Below are 15,059 nucleotides of genomic sequence, written 5' to 3'. Positions count from 1 at the left end.
GTCCGACCTGGAGCAGTGGCAGGTGCGGACGAGTGGGGTAGCCCTATTGGCTAGCCGCGGACCCTAGAACCGCCCATCCCTGCCGCCCTCGCGTCTCGCGTATAGCGTATTCCGAGGAAAAGTCCGTTGGAGACGCTGTCGCATGCTGTGAGGCCGTACCCACGACGACGCCGCACCACACACCCATGGCACTGCGCGAGCTGCCATTCCGCACGGCCACGGCCCTCTGCAACAGCACCAGACCCGCCATCCGCGCGGCTGTCCCCCTGTGCCGCCGCAATGCCTCGTCCGAAGCAGTCCGCGAAATTGAAGATGCATCATCATTCGAGGTCCCGCCGCCATCGCAGGAGCTGGCAAAGAACTACGACCCCGTAGAGCGGAGTCGGCTGCGGAGGAGAGGAAACAAGCAGCTGCCGCCAAGCAGGTACGGCCGCTGAAGCATGCACCAGTAGACACACAGGCTCATACATACCAGATACCAGTACCGATCCCCCAAATACTACCGCGGCCCTCTGCACCCCCACCAGCCACCTCCCGAGTCGGATCCCTCTTCGCGACTCTTCCAGCCTGGACCCTTCAGCCTGTCCCGTCTCGAGCAAACCTACCAGAGCAAGATCGCGTCCGATCTCCTCACCCTCACATATCAGCACTACCCTCCCGGTTACCGCGCTCCCAAGACGGAGCAAAGACTACGAGAATGGACTGGCGACTCCCCGTACTTCAAAAACCGCCCCCTCAGGCCTCCACGAGGTAAGGGTGAGGTGCTCCGGCTGCTTCAAGAGCCCCGCACTTTCCGCAACATACCCAAGATCACAGGCGTCACAGTCCACTCCATGGTGCCAGAAGCGCAAGAGAACAGCGGGAATCTGCACGTCGCAGGTATGATCCTGCAGGCCATCAGCAATGTACGAGCCGTGTCGCACAAGGCGAGACACAATGTCGTTGGGTGGGGCTTGCGTGCGGGCAGATATGTCTCGGTGACGGCCAAGATGGAGCGGGAAGATGCGGAGCACTTTCTGACAAAACTCATCGATGTGGTCCTGCCAAGGATCAAGGAGTGGAAAGGAGTACCAGGTTCGTCTGGAGACGGACACGGTAACATGAGCTTTGGTCTCACCCCAGACCAACTTGCCCTCTTCCCGGAAATTGAGGTCAACTATGATGCGTGAGTCTGCTTTCCTCTAGTAATCTATGCTCCGACTGACACAGTTCAGATACCCACCAAAGATGATTCCCGGTTGCCACATCACCATCCAAACCGATGCCACCAACAACAAGGACGCACGTCTACTCCTCCAATCCATTGGAATCCCATTCTACGGCAAGCTAAACGACTAAATATCTGTGTCCGACCATTGTGTATAAACTGTGTAGAACATGTAAGAATTATATACGTCTTACGATACATTGCATTCATCGCATGTATCCATCCTGCATTTTGTTTCTGTCCAGTTAAAGAAAGACTATAGTACACCGCGCAACGAAGAATGAGAATAACATGGACGGTTGTAGATTTGAGCTAGATGAAGCACAAAATAGGTCTCTGTCTAACCGTCATGTATGCCCGCCGCGAATGTCTTACTATTGCGAAACGTGCACTGCAACATGGGTGAATGTTGAGGACCGCGGCTTGAAAACATACATCGCGAGCAGCACCATGTTCAGAACCACAGTACTGGGATACGCAGACCAAGCAGAATGTCTTTATGATTTAAATGTTCGGCCTCTTCATCTCGACATGAGACTGCAACCTATCGGGATGTGCCCTCGATAGACGAGTTATTTTCGTGAAGTTGTCGGGCGCGGACGGACCCTGGCACGAGATTTTAGGTTGGCCAAGCTCCCCCGAAGAACTCCCGCCATGTCGCAGCTTCGCTCAGACCGCTAACCACCACTAAACCGACCCGCGATACCCTCCAAAAACCCCAGAGTTGCTTCCGTGACCACCATACCCGTCACGATGCAGGCAATCCGGCAACCCATGCGCTCTGCGCTCTCAAAGGCCGCTACCAGGCAGTATGCGACCGCTTCCTCGCAGTATGCCGAGACGATTAAGAACCTTCGCATCAACGGCGACACCAAGGTCCTGTTCCAGGGCTTCACGGGAAAGCAGGGAACGTGAGTGCGACTGCAAGAGCGCGTGGTCGGAAGAGGGGCTAATGCAGGACCAGCTTCCACGCACAACAAGCCATTGAATACGGTATGCGCAACGGACCCGCTGATATAATCTTGTGAGGGGGAGGACTGACAGGGCGACAGGCACAAAGGTTGTTGGAGGCACAAACCCCAAGAAGGCGGGCACCGAGCACCTTGGACTGCCCGTCTTCAAGAATGTAGCAGAGGCCATGAAGGAGACTCAGGCTTCCGCTACTGCCATCTTCGTTCCGTACGCCATACCCCACAGCCGCATACAGACCATGCGATCTAACAGACTTGTAGCCCGCCAGTCGCTGCTGCCAGTATCGAGGAGGCTATCAACGCAGAGGTTCCTCTGATTGTGACGTAGGTGTACACATCAAACTCGGATACTTGGAAACTTACAACCGACAGTATTACTGAGGGTATCCCGCAACACGGTATGAACTACAGACATGGTCAACGAGGCACATATACTGATTGACGCAGACATGGTCCGCATCACAGACATGCTCAAGACACAGAACAAGTCTCGCATGGTCGGTCCCAACTGCCCCGGTATCATCGCTCCCGTACGTTCTTTGCCTACCTCTTCCAGTCGGGATGTGACGTTGACTTGAATAGGGTCAATGCAAGATTGGTATCATGCCAGGCTTCATCCACAAGCGCGGCCGCGTCGGTATTGTTTCTCGTTCCGGAACCCTCACATACGAAGCCGTCAACCAGACCACCCAAGCCGGCCTTGGCCAGTCACTCGTTGTCGGTATCGGCGGTGACCCCTTCTCCGGAACCAACTTCATCGACTGCCTGAATGTCTTCCTGAAGGACGAGGAGACTGACGGTATCATCATGATTGGTGAGATTGGTGGTTCCGCCGAGGAGGATGCCGCAGACTTCTTGAAGGAGTACAACACTGCCAACAAGCCCGTTGTCAGCTTCATCGCTGGTATCTCTGCACCGCCAGGCAGGAGAATGGGTCACGCTGGTGCCATTGTTAGTGGTGGAAAGGGTGATGCCAACTCCAAGATCACCGCGCTTGAGGCTGCTGGTGTCACTGTTGAGCGCTCCCCCGCCAAGCTAGGATCAACTCTCTACGACCAGTTCGTCAAGCGCGACTTGATATAAGCAGTCATAACGATGTTTCATTGAACTGCTTGAACGTGCCGGCTTGCATATTGTGGCTGCTGCATTAGGTCCATTGTACATTTTAGTCATAAGAGCAATCCATCGTGTGTGCATCTTCAGACCATATCCTCTCTAATCATGGTTTGGCTTGCTATAAAGGTTCTACTGAGTAATGTGCAGGTATCGTGCTGACGTGCATGCAGCCCTCTTTTCACATGCAGATCCTGAACCCTGCTTGGGCGTGACCCAAACTAATCATTTTCGTCGAGTTCCCCGCAAACCTCCGAGCCGCATCCAATTGACTGCACTCTGCAATCACAAACACAGCAACAGCATGTCAAAAACAAAGACCAAGCGCGCCCGTCGCGAGCTCAAGCGCGAAGGTGAGAAGAAGATCTTCGCGTTCCACAAGAAGAATGCGAAAGCAGCGGCCGACTCCAAACCCACGGCAAAAACTCCAGCAAACAAGAAGCAGAAGATGAGCGCACCAAACGCAGCAGCAGCATCCACACCTGCAACGACGCCCGCCCACGCGCAACCCCCAAAGAAGAAGCACAAAATTCCCTTTGGCGAGTACGACCACATACTCCTCGTCGGCGAAGGCGACTTCAGCTTCACGCGCTCCCTCGCCATAGAACACGGCTGCGCAAACGTAACGGCAACGAGCTACGACAACGAAGAAGACGTCCACAGCAAATACCCTTCCTTTAGAGAAATCCAAACCGAACTCTCCTCCCTAACACCACCCGTCCCCCTCCACCACGACATCGACGCTACAAAACTATCCAGCTACAAACACCTACGGTGTAACCGCGACGACGACGATGACAACGACGAAGAAGGCTGGGACATAATCGCCTTCATGTTCCCGCACACAGGCGGCCTATCCACCGACGTAAACCGACAAGTGCGCGCCAACCAAGCCCTATTGGTATCCTTCTTCAAATCCTGCCTCGACACCTCGAATCCCAAACGACGACTACAAATCCTGCGGAACCAGGATGATAACAAGAAAGGCAGCCCGCCCCAGCAACCCATCCGCCCTTTCCTCCGCATGGGCGGCAAGATCATCGTCACGCTCTTCGAAGGCGAGCCGTACACGCTGTGGAACATCAGGGATCTGGCGCGCCATGCGGGGTTGAAGGTGGTGGAGAGCTGGCAGTTTGATTGGAGCCAGTATCCGGGGTATCATCATGTGAGGACGCTGGGAGCAATGGAGACGGGGTGGAAGGGTGAGGATAGGGCGGCGCGCATGTTTGTGTTTGAGAAGATTCCGTTGGTTGCGGATAGTGATGAGGAGAAGGAGATGGCGAGGCAGGCCAAGGTGGGCAGAGGTGGGCGACTGCCAAGTCAGAAAGAGGCGATGAAGAGGGCGATGGACGAAGATGAGGAGGATGAAGACGACGAGTGAGCTGGAGATGGCGGAGACGCGCACGGTTGAGCAATACCTCCGACACGGAACAAGTGCATGCTTGCGGGCGAAGCGTAAAGTGTTCATTGAGCTTAGGAACAATACCCAAGGCCTTGAGGTCCTTCCTATCTACACATGAAAGAATCAGGTACGCCGACCCATACCGCGCCGAGCAGATTCCCATACCAAAACGCCACGCTATACCGGACTATCATACAAATGCCGCTAGAAGACAGAAAGACAGACAAAACATCACATAACATAAACCTTCCGGACCTCGCTCTCAGGCCACTGCTTGCCGCTCAGTCCTTCTGCCGGGTCCCTTACGAATCCCTCTTCCGTGCCAACCTTCTCGTTGAAGACGCGCAGTCTCTCGGAGCCGTAGATGCGATGGTTGGGCAGTACTACGGGACTGTCTTCCACGATACTCTTAGTGTGGAGGGCGTAGGGAACGTTGCGCGCCAGCTCGTTGAGCTCGGTACTACAGATTGGGCATACGGTCGTGGTAGAGGAAGCGGCGTTTGTGGAGGAGGGTGTGTAGGCGGAATGGCAGGCGGGTGTCTTGAGCGCGGAGAGACCGGCGCTCAAGGCGACGTGGAGGAGCGGCCGCGGGGGCAGGGCGTAGAGGGTGTGATGAGTCGCGACGAAGCAATCGGCCAGATGCGACCACCTTGATGCCGAGTAGAAAGACTAGAAGGAATGTTAGAGATAGGGACCATCAGCGGTCTGGGGAGACTCACAGCATAAGGTTCCACCTCGTCCCACGGCCTATACGCCAACATGCCCGCGGCCCTCCTCATCAATTCGAAATCCCCACTCGTACTCAAATACTTCTTTGCATGCGCCCTCGCCTCCATCAACTTCGTTTCTCCACCTCCGCCCCCTATGCTGACTCCATGCATACCATCATCTTGTGTCTCCAACCCATCCATACCGCTCAACCCGGCCTCGTGTCCCTGTCTCACCAACTCAATATACTGCTGCAGCCTGAGCTCGAATTCGAGCAGGCTACCCCCCTTCTTGAGTTCTTTGCCATGTTCCTTGCACCACTCAAGCGCCAATGTTGTACTCATGCCTTCCCGTAAACTCTTCTCAATTTTGTGACACGCAACGAATGCATCCACATCCACGAGCTCGGTGATTCCTTTGCTCTTCGCCAGACACGCTGCGCTCTCTGCATACCCCTCTCTTAGCAGGTAATCCACGAGTAAGCGGCTTAACCGCGTGCGTGACCATTCATCGTATTTGACGTCGACGAGGCTTTGCATCTCGTAAAGGTCTTGCAGGTGTTGTAGGCGCGCTTTTGTGGAGCGGTGGATGCGCGCTTCTTCTTCGTGGAGGTTTTCTAGTTTGCGCTTGAGGTTGTGCATCTTGCTTATCATGGTATCGATAGAGTCGAGTGTGGCTTCTGGGGAGGCGTTCTTGGAGGCGGCTTTGGTGGCGGCGGTTAGGGATGTGGTGAGTGCGCTGGACGAGTGTTCGATGACGCGCTGGGCGTTTTTGAAGTTGCGCCGCGAGAGCTCGTAGGGCATGCGCAGGAGTGGTTGGTCCTGTGATCGAGTTAGTAGGTAATACGGTATGTCTGGGTAGCCGGGGACGCTTTACGAGGAGGAGATGCGACTCCGCATTGAGCTTTGTACTTGTGAGCTCCGCCATGGCGGGCGGAGAGTGAGAGGAAGGAAGGAAAAGCTTCGTGTAAGAGTCGCTGTATTCCGGGTTGTCGCGGTTTCAGATAAATACAGCGGGAGCGAAGGTCTCGAAGAGTAACGGCATGAGATTGGAAAGATGGGAGGCTTGGTGTAGATGCTTAGCTCCACTATCGTGGTGGAAGCTTGCGGGGGTGCTCGCTCGTCACAGCTCATAGCTCACCAAGAGGCACGTGCCGAACATGTACCTACCGATAGCCACATGTCCGTCCTACGTAGCCTCAGAACAGCTGTCTGCACATCCTTCTTCTCGATTACACGCATGTCAAACATCCTCTGTCCACCGGAAGTATCATGTACATACACGCACAAATACATCATCACAACTACACGCACGACCCTTAGCAACGCAAGCAGCACCCAAAATATGTAAACAACAATACATGCTTCTATGTGATATCATTCTGATCGTAAGGCAACTCTAAAACTCCTCTAAGACCCAATGCATCATAACGCATAATCCAGATGCCTCTACCCATGCAGAACGACACTGACGCAGGAAGCGATGAGCTGCCGGCCTACTGCAGAGGTATCCTGAAACCTGCTCTAAGGCCATTACTTTTGTTGTACCTGCGTTCCACAGCTCGAAGGACGCATGCAACTTGCGAAACTATCCCCAAAATCCGCTTAGAGAGCACCAGTCGACGCCATCTTCTTGCGGAGATGGTCCTTGTACTCGCCAATGGTTCCGTCCCACCTGCGGACGGTCTTGTGCTCGCACACCATAATGTCCTTCGCGATCTTGTCAAGCAATCTATCCATTGTTAGCAGGCTGATCAAGTAGGAGAGTTAGATTGAACATACCGGAAGTCGTGGGAAACAACAACGACACCACCGCTGAAGGCGTTGATGGCATCCGCCAAACTGTCAATAGTAGGGATATCCAGACCGTTGGTAGGCTCGTCAAGCAACAACATGTTGGGTCCCTCAATAGCGAGCAGAGCGAAGACGATACGGGACTTCTGACCATCGGACAGAGTGGCCATCTTCGATGTCTGTGCCTCACCAGTCATACCGTAGCGACCGAGTTGTTGGCGCCAGTATTGAAGATCCTGGCTGATGTGGTGGAACTTATCACGGACGAAGTCAAGGGCAGACTTGGTGAGGTCAAGCTGTTCAGCAGAGTGCTGGCTGTACACACCGAGCTTCAAGTGAGTGTGGCGCGACACAACACCGGATGTGGGGCTGAGCTTTCCGGTGAAGATGTTGAGAAGGGTGGACTTTCCAACACCGTTGGGTCCAACAAGAGCTGTTCGAGAGTCCATGTCGACACCGAAGTCCAGGTTCTCGTACAGGTTGTCCTTTGCATCTCCAGAGTAAGAGAAGGTAACGTCGTCAAGCGACAAGACAGGTGGGGGCAGCTTCTCGACGTCGGCAAAGCGGAAAGTGAAGACACGGTCAACGGCAACGGGCTCGATCAGACCATCGGCCTCCATCTTGTCCAAAATCTTCTGGCGAGACTTGGCTTGTCTGACCAAGTTGGCGTAAGTACCAGCGGAAGCAATGAACTTTTTGATGTGCTTGATCTCGTCTTGCTGCTTCTCGTAGGCCTTGGTCTGGTTGACCTCCTGCTCGGTACGGGTCTTGTGGTATGTGTCGTAGTTACCTCCGTAGTAGAGGAGCTTCTTCTGACGCATGTCGATCATGTTTGTGCAGACACCGTTCAAGAAGTCCATGGAGTGGGACACGAGAACCAGGGTGCGCTCCCACTTCTTCATGTACTCCTCGAGCCACACACAGGCCTCCAAGTCCAAATGGGCAGTGGGGTCGTCGAGCAGCAGCAGGGCGGGCTTGACGAACAGCGCCTTGGCGAGCGCAACACGCATACGCCATCCACCGGACATGTCCTTTGTCTTCTTGTTGATGGTAACCTTGTTGAAACCGAGACCGGTAAGAATGAGGGATGCGCGGGTGTGGAAGGTGGACGGGTCCATGTCTTCTTGACGCTGGTATAGTGTTAGTGGCGTGCCGCACTTTGATGTGGCGTGTACATACCTCGTAGATGTCGTCAAGGAGGGGGCTCTCGGGGCCGTCCTTCTCAAGGATATCCTCAGCCAGCTTCTCGAGACGGGCCAGCTCGTTCTCAGCCTCGCGCACAACCCACTCCAGGGCACCCAGCTCAGTCTTGGGGGCACCCATGTTCAGCAAGTAGATGTCGATGTGCTCTGGGAAGGGGAACTCGCGCTTGTCGATGGCCTTGAGCAGGGTCGTCTTTCCGCAACCGTTCTCACCCAACAGACCGTATCGGCGGCCGTAGTTGATCTCGAGGGTGGAGTCGTTGAAGAGGACCTTTCCGTGGAACACGAGCGATGCAGAGATGATCTTGACATCGCGCGACTGCTCGAGCGAGGCAAGCACACCGGTGGTGACGCGGTCGGACAGACCGTGCTTGTCCTCCTGCATGGTCAGCTTCTTGACCTCCTCGTTCAGCTCGAGGTCCTCGGCCTCGTCGCCGTTCTCAGAGTTGGCCTTGGAGGCATTCTTGGAGTTGGCCTTGGAGGACAACTTGGACGTGGCCGTCTTCTTGGGCTTCACATCGCCGTCGGCGGCGCGCTTCGCCTGGCGGGCAGCTTTTGAGGCGGAGACCATGGTGTCTTAGTGGTTTATGGGTGAAGACTCTGGGGTGGTGGAGGGAGGAGGAAATTTCGTAGGGTTGGGATCAACGTCAATCTGTGCCCCGCTAAGTCTCTTATCGATAGGTGTCGATACCCAAAGGTTTCAGTTTCGCGTCCTGTTCAAAGCGCGACACTCGGATGTGAAAACGAGTGGAGTGATGAAGCGCTGGAAGTGGTGTAGCAAGAGAGGATTTGAGAGTAAGGAACGGCCAGGGCTGGTCAAACAATGCGACCCTGTGAATCAATTTTCTTACTTGTGGCGAAGGCTGCGCACGGCCAATGAGCGCTCCCCCACCATCATCATAGGGCAAGTAAGGCGCTCAACGCTCGAGGCTGACACCGCTACACGCATCTTTCGTTAGGATAGTAAGTCACCAGACAGGTAGCTAGGTCCAGATCCGGGCGAAGCAAACAGTGTCTTCGTATGTATTCTGTACGAATATGTTTTCTATGTCTCCAGAAGTCCCGCCATGTGCCCCTCAACGCAAAAGTACGCCATGCGCATCTTCCTATGTATATTTAGGTATGCGATGAACATGTGCTGCTCAGATCCCATTTTCGTTCAAAGTTACGAAACGATGAAGAGTATCGTTGGTATTAGGCATCACCTGTGTGGTTGTTGAGCATTGTGGATACCCCACGAAAGAGCGATGATCGTCATAGTTCTTATCTTCACCAGCCTCAACAGCGATAAGCGCCGTCTATATACCGTGACTGCTCCCGCTGTTGCTCGGCACCATAGTGAACTCAGCACTGCTCCTTTCGCTATCCGCTTCTTCCTTTTCTGAATCTACAGGCTTTGTCTCCTCGTCGACCCTCTCTCGTAATTTTCCTTGTAACTTTTCCAGTACTCTCGTCTCTTCCGCATTCAAGTTCAAATCGTCTGGCAACGTAATCCGGGCGCCGTTGATCTCAATCCTGTGCCTTTCGCAGTCATAGTGTTGCTCATCTGCACTCTTCTTTCGTTCTAAACCGCCCGTCGCATCTGGCACCACCTCTTCATCCCCAATCTTCACTTTCTGCAGATCCAAAGGGGTCCACCAGTATATCGGGAACTGCCTCTGGATGTTATTGATGACCAGCCCAACTGCAATCATAAGAGTAGTACCCCACAGAACAAGGCCGACGAAGTACCAGCCCATGGCTGTGATGACAGGGTCTGTGGCTGCAAGCACCGCGGATGCGCCGCCCGGTGGATGCACAGTGTTGGTCAAGAGCATGACGGCAGACGCGCAACCGCATGCTATAGCGCCTGCAATCCATCGTATCGAATCGAATTCCGAGTGATATTGGAACAGTTTCGATATGCCGACGCCGATGAGTGCAGAGATTCCATGGCCGAGGAGGGCATTGCGCGGTTGACCGAGTGGCGAGCGTATAGAGTTGTACTCAAGAATCGCAGAGGCACCCTGTATCACCAGTCAGCACAACAGATCACGCTCGTAACAGCAACAAGTAACATACGAATGAGGCGATCAACGCTGGCGGCTGATGCCATTGTATGCTGTCCGTATTATTGAAGACTGCCGCTACGACCGCCAGACCGCAGAACGCGCCCAACAGCGACCAGAACGCTCCAAGTATGTTCCCAACATCTTGACGCGTCTCCCTTCTATACCCAAGGAACCTCGACACCGGCGTCGGAAGCTTGTGCAGCGGTGAAGGAGGAATGATGCGATTGAGGTAGCGATCGATATCAAGGTCCCATTCCCTGGCTGCAGAGAACATACTCATACTGACCAATGTAAACACAAAACAAACAAAACCTTTCCATGCGAATGGATAAGTAAAACAGAAAGCAGATCAACAGCTCAAAGAGATTAAAGTTCAATGGCCCCGGGAGCGGACCGTCAAAAGCACGAACGTGCAACCAAAGTCCCTCATCGCGCAATTTATTCCCGGATCCAGCTGTCAAACAACGGTACTTTGTCCGCTCCTGCACCATTCGAATGCGCAAATATGCCCATTTACTCTGACGTTGACCTTGCACATGCGCGACGATCTGAGTAAAGGTCCACGCGCAGCAAGTTGGGCTTTACGTAAAATTACGTACCACAAATACAGCTGCAACATGGCTTTGTGAACATCTCCTCGGTTCCGCGGATGCGATTCTGAGTATTGGAATTAGGGCACTGAGATGTTTTTGAGTTAAGGAAGTGTATTGTAGGTAGCTAAATGATCGCTGGAGCGATGGGATCACAGTCAAAGGGTAAACCTTACCCGCAGCCTTCTACCCACCATTGACAATAAAAGGTAATGGGTTGCAATAATTTACACACCTGCCGTATCCATCGAGCTGCGCAAGCTATCGCGGTGTATGAGATTGTACTCCTTACCGTACCTGCAAGCCCCCGTGGCAGTTGGACGAGCTGTGGCATCCCTGCCATTACTACGCTAGACAGCAGCTTACATGGATCTCACCTGAGTGTAAGGACAGCACACACGACTAGGAGAAGGCTGTTAATCAGAAACTGTGAAATTCACAAGTAGGAAAATGCATTCATTAGACAGCGTACTATACTGTGATGTAAACGGATATGACACTCTTTGAAAAGGTATCGAAAGGTACCGAGGCGTTATGCATCGTTCCGATCGTTGAACTGCGCTCCATGTTTGTAACGCCTGTGGTATAACAAAAAAGTGTTTACCCTAGATCGATCGGTCCCATGCGTCGCTGACCGACAAACGCCTCATGAATAATGCGACAACCCGAAACCCATGTCATCTATACTCCTGTGAAGACGTGAAACTGCTCCTGCGACTAGGTACCACGGAACAGGAACTGCAAATCCTCAGGGCTGAGGCGGTCCATGGCAACTTTGTCGTTGTTCACGGTACCAGCAATCATAGCGGCCTTCTTCTCCTGTAACGCAACCATACGCGACTCTACACTGTCCTCGATACAAAGGCGAGTGATCACACAAGGACGACGTTGACCGATACGATGGCATCGGTCGGCAGACTGCCACTCAGCTGCTGGGTTCCACCACCTGCGTCTCATTAGCGTTCTGTGGAAAAATGTGGCAAAGACTATTACTTACGGGTCAACGATGAACACCCTGGATGCTTCAGTAAGGTTGAGAGCGACGCCACCAGCCTTGAGGGAGACGAGGAAGACCTCAACATCCGGGTTGGTCATGAAGTGATCGATGCTCTTCTGGCGCTGTGCAGGAGTCATGCTGCCATCTAACATGACGGTATTGAAACCGGCACGACGCAGACGCCACTCAATGAGCTGCAACATCGACGTGAACTGACTGAAGACGATGGACTTGAGTGTCTGCTTCTTGCTCCGAAGCTTGTAGAGGTCATATACCAACATCTCAATCTTGGTGGATGAAGTCCAATTCTCCATCTTGATGCGGTTGATGATCGACGTCTTCTTGACTGAGTCCTCGTCTTGCTCAAGCTCTGGCTGTTCAAAGTCGATGGACAAGGCGATGTGGCAGCGAGGACAGTCTGCGTCCGTGCCAGAGGCTTCGCAGGTATCCATAAAGTCCTTGATGCAAGCGCGACAGAACTCGTGACGGCAGTGAGAACGTACCGCGTCCTCGGCGGGCTCGTCGCAGATATTGCAGACGTAGACATTACCAGCACCTTCGGCCGCATTCTTCTTTAGCAAAAGATCGGGATGGTTGGCGACCTGTCTCATCTGCATGATGAGACCGAAGATGTTGGCGTAGTTGTTGAGCATGACACCCTGCGCAACGTAAGTATCGAACTTGCGAGCGGAGTTCGACATGATCGACGTTGAGAAGTCGCGCTCCACCTCACTGAAGAACTCTTGGTGGATGATGATGTCCTTCATCGGCAACTCCATGGAGTTCGTATGATCGCGCTTCATACGTCGTAGCATGATGCGAGCAGTGATCAAATGAAGCTTTGTCAGGGCCTCCTCGCGGAGCTTATGGTCATCGCCAGTGATTGGGTTGAGCAGCTCCTGGTTGAACACTGAGATGTGCTCAGAAGCACCGTGGTTGCAGGCAACACACATGTGGTCATCGTCGGTGGCCCAATGCAGCTTCTCGCACTTGCATGAACGGCAGAAGTAGTCCGCAAATGGACGAACTTCCAGGAAGCGAAGAAGTGAGAAGAACTCTCCAATGCGATTCTGGACTGGCGTGCCAGACAAGCACCACTTGTAGTCACCAGTCAGCGCAAAGCAAGCCTTAGCTACACCGGTGTTGCGAGACTTGATACTATGCGCTTCGTCCAGGATAAGGCGGTGGTAGTGGATGGCATGGAGTGGTGATGCCTCCTTGACGATATCCTCACCGCGGGACCATCCTTTGGTTTCCTTGCGATGCAGCGATTCCAGAGAGTTGTACGAAACCATGATTACGTCGTAAGACTTGAGCTCCTTAATCGACATCTTCTTGCACTTGGCGTTTGTGCCGTGGTATACCAGAACCTTGAGCTTGTTGTTTGTGTACTCGCGGATCTCGTTGGACCATTGCATCAGAGCGACTGGCGGGACACATACGAGCGTCGGCTGCTTTGCAGGGTAATCGGACATGATCAGGGAGACAGCCTGAATAGTCTTGCCCATACCCATCTCATCTCCGAGCAGCCCACCCTTGTAGTGAGTCTTCTCCTGCCGAATCATCCAGCTAAGACCCTCAAGTTGAAATGGCTTCAATCGTCGGGTAATAGACTCTGGTTGCTCTGCCTGCTGAACCTCCAGGACGGGGATGTCCTCCAGAGTCTTCCACATAGTCTTCAGCTTTGGATGCTGTTGCTCTGCTCGTTCACGGTTCATGGCCCGCTTCCGCTCCCACTTGTCCGCGATGTGCGCATACCTCGCCCGACGATCAGTCGCTTCGTCTTTGTCGCCGCGGGTGAGCTTCTTCTTCTTCCGGCCTCCAGATGCTTTCGGTTGGCGCGCCGCAGCAATCTTCTTCAGACGGTCACTTGTCGTCATCAAAGGCTCTTCATCGCTGTCGCTAGCTATTGGTGTCTCGACATCGTCAAGGAAAGACTCGGCGTCATCCACATCATCAGGACGAAACTCGCCGCCGTCAGACTCCTCGTCATCGAGAAAGTCCTCTTCCTTGAACGTTGCCTTCTTCGCACTAGAGCGTGCAGGACGACCACGCTTTGCTGAAGACTGAGCCTTGGCCTTGCCTTTGCCCTTGCCTTTGTAAGATGGTGCTGACGACAGAACAGCTGTCATTGAATCTGCGTCGTCATCGCTGAAGACCTCCTCGACCTTGGCTTTGCCCTTGCCCTTGCCAATGTATGAGGGCGCCTTCTTGCGACGTGAAGGCGCGATGGGTTCATCCTCGGATAGCATGTCCTCATCGTCCTCGTCCTTGATCTTCTGGCGCTTGCTGTGTGGCGCATCCTCATCGTCCTCCAACTGTATTTGTGCAGCGATCTCAGCGTCCATGTCGAGCGTCCAGTTTTCGGAGTCAGATTCGGAGTCTGACACGGCGGTGCGAGATCGTTTGGATGAGGTGCTCTGCGAAGGCGTCGTAGCGTTGTTCAGCCGACTACGGGCGGGGTTCTTGCCACGACTGACTGACGCAGCTGGCGTGGTCGAGATGCTAGTTCCTTGTGTTTCGTAGTCTGAGTTCTCCAGGGAAGGTGAGGCGGTCGAACTCTCTTGTCCTGCTTGTTGCGCGTTGAGCCCTGCTAGCCGTCCGCGAGTGGCGGGCGCCTTCTTGGACTTCATGGCGGGGACTCTAACTTCTTTCAACACGCGGCGGGCGCTGGCGGATGATTGAGGCACCTCGGGCTCGATGGTTTCGCTCTCGTGGTCGGAAGAGTCGGGGATGAAAGATCGAGAGGTACGAGGGCGCGTCTGTTTGTGGCGACTATCAGCCAGGGAGGAGTCTACCAGGGCTGTAATCGCATTAGCGCAAGAATGATGCACAGCATTCACTTGTTAAGCCAAAGTGAAGCCCAAAGTCAGCCTGTACATACCAGTTGTCGGCGCTGGGGAAGGTGCGGTGGCGACGTCATTCGCGACACCAGTCGACTTGCGGGTTGATCGCCGCGGCGCCATTATGATGAATTGGTGAAAGGAAAAGCAAGTGAAAATGCGACAGAGATCGAGGAACGCGC

General features: G+C 53.9%; 7 protein-coding genes across 7 annotated transcripts; 3 read left to right on the top strand and 4 right to left on the bottom strand.

Moving 5' to 3' along the window:
• Window positions 1-185: 185 nt before the first annotated feature.
• Window positions 186-1,338, top strand: J4E90_002634 (uncharacterized protein; the record flags this gene model as incomplete). The annotated part of the gene is made up of 3 exons (XM_051432211.1): window positions 186-424; window positions 476-1,165; window positions 1,215-1,338. The coding sequence occupies 3 exons, from the start codon at window positions 186-188 to the stop codon at window positions 1,336-1,338; spliced, it is 1,053 nt and encodes a 350-aa protein (XP_051293633.1).
• Window positions 1,339-1,960: 622 nt separating this feature from the next.
• On the top strand, window positions 1,961-3,261 carry TCA8 (Succinate--CoA ligase [ADP-forming] subunit alpha, mitochondrial; the record flags this gene model as incomplete). Its single annotated transcript, XM_051432210.1, has 7 exons — window positions 1,961-2,118; window positions 2,172-2,200; window positions 2,260-2,386; window positions 2,440-2,502; window positions 2,551-2,576; window positions 2,626-2,708; window positions 2,761-3,261. 7 exons carry the CDS (start codon window positions 1,961-1,963, stop codon window positions 3,259-3,261), a joined length of 987 nt encoding a protein of 328 aa, XP_051293632.1.
• Window positions 3,262-3,595: 334 nt separating this feature from the next.
• J4E90_002632 (uncharacterized protein) lies at window positions 3,596-4,672 on the top strand (the record flags this gene model as incomplete). Its single annotated transcript, XM_051432209.1, has 1 exon — window positions 3,596-4,672. The coding sequence occupies one exon, from the start codon at window positions 3,596-3,598 to the stop codon at window positions 4,670-4,672; it is 1,077 nt and encodes a 358-aa protein (XP_051293631.1).
• Window positions 4,673-4,924: 252 nt separating this feature from the next.
• Window positions 4,925-6,328, bottom strand: FYV10 (GID complex subunit containing RING finger motif; the record flags this gene model as incomplete). Its single annotated transcript, XM_051432208.1, has 3 exons — window positions 4,925-5,362; window positions 5,413-6,222; window positions 6,278-6,328. 3 exons carry the CDS (start codon window positions 6,326-6,328, stop codon window positions 4,925-4,927), a joined length of 1,299 nt encoding a protein of 432 aa, XP_051293630.1.
• A 677-nt stretch (window positions 6,329-7,005) lies between these two features.
• Window positions 7,006-8,967, bottom strand: ARB1 (ABC transporter ATP-binding protein arb1; the record flags this gene model as incomplete). Its single annotated transcript, XM_051432207.1, has 3 exons — window positions 7,006-7,132; window positions 7,183-8,324; window positions 8,374-8,967. The coding sequence occupies 3 exons, from the start codon at window positions 8,965-8,967 to the stop codon at window positions 7,006-7,008; spliced, it is 1,863 nt and encodes a 620-aa protein (XP_051293629.1).
• Window positions 8,968-9,694: 727 nt separating this feature from the next.
• J4E90_002629 (uncharacterized protein) lies at window positions 9,695-10,491 on the bottom strand (the record flags this gene model as incomplete). The annotated part of the gene is made up of 2 exons (XM_051432206.1): window positions 9,695-10,402; window positions 10,432-10,491. 2 exons carry the CDS (start codon window positions 10,489-10,491, stop codon window positions 9,695-9,697), a joined length of 768 nt encoding a protein of 255 aa, XP_051293628.1.
• A 1,263-nt stretch (window positions 10,492-11,754) lies between these two features.
• Window positions 11,755-15,000, bottom strand: J4E90_002628 (uncharacterized protein; the record flags this gene model as incomplete). The annotated part of the gene is made up of 3 exons (XM_051432205.1): window positions 11,755-11,983; window positions 12,035-14,837; window positions 14,919-15,000. 3 exons carry the CDS (start codon window positions 14,998-15,000, stop codon window positions 11,755-11,757), a joined length of 3,114 nt encoding a protein of 1,037 aa, XP_051293627.1.
• Between the last annotated feature and the right edge of the window lie 59 nt (window positions 15,001-15,059).

The sequence above is a fragment of the Alternaria incomplexa genome (assembly GCF_024043165.1).
Source record: "Alternaria incomplexa strain BMP 0042 chromosome Unknown scaffold_3, whole genome shotgun sequence".
NCBI classification, from domain to species: Eukaryota; Fungi; Ascomycota; class Dothideomycetes; order Pleosporales; family Pleosporaceae; genus Alternaria; species Alternaria incomplexa.
The sequence above is the reverse complement of the archived record's forward strand: the minus strand, read 5'-3'. Positions and strand labels throughout refer to the sequence as shown.